The 507-nt window shown below is 50.3% G+C and overlaps 1 protein-coding gene across 10 annotated transcripts in view; it reads right to left on the reverse strand.

Moving 5' to 3' along the window:
* Positions 1–507, reverse strand: part of RHPN1 (rhophilin Rho GTPase binding protein 1) — a 40,561-nt gene that overhangs the window by 1,706 nt on the left and 38,348 nt on the right. For all 10 annotated transcript variants that reach the window (XM_027698558.1, XM_027698557.1, XM_027698562.1 and 7 more), the window contains one exon: positions 233–391. In XM_027698558.1, coding sequence (XP_027554359.1) covers positions 233–391 — 159 coding nt within the window. The remainder of the gene's footprint in view (positions 1–232; positions 392–507) is intronic.

A 507-nucleotide genomic window follows, 5' to 3' on the forward strand; every position in this document is an offset into this window, starting at 1 on the left:
AACTTGAATATTGCCATTAGAACTTGAATATTGTAACTAGAACCTGAGTATTGTCATTAGAATTTGAATATTGCAATATTTGGCGCTGTGACGAAGGAGTGATTTTCGCCTTTTAAGACTCAAAACCGGCCCAGAGAATTATTAATGAACTCAAATTAAATGAATTGATTATCTTTTAAGGCATCGTCTCCCACGGCAGCGGGGAATTCCCAAGGTCTGGGAGGTGACTTACAGCCCTGGGGGCCTGGGAGCCGTGCAGGGTGATGACCCCGATGTCGACGCCCTCGTCGCCGGTGCTCTTGAGGAGCTGCACGACCTCGGCGTGCTTGGCCCACCTGCAGTCCTTGCCATTGACTGAGACGATGTAATCCCCCTCCTTCAGCCCGGCTGCCTGCAGGGAAACAGGGAAAACAGACATCTTGGAGCTTGTGGAGAGTCATGGAATCATGGAATGGCTTGGAAGGGACCTCAAAGACCATCTCATTCCGTGGGAAGGGACACCTTCCC

Source organism: Neopelma chrysocephalum, unplaced genomic scaffold, assembly GCF_003984885.1.
Source record: "Neopelma chrysocephalum unplaced genomic scaffold, ASM398488v2 Primary Assembly neopelma1_129, whole genome shotgun sequence".
In the NCBI taxonomy this organism is placed as follows: Eukaryota; Metazoa; Chordata; class Aves; order Passeriformes; family Pipridae; genus Neopelma; species Neopelma chrysocephalum.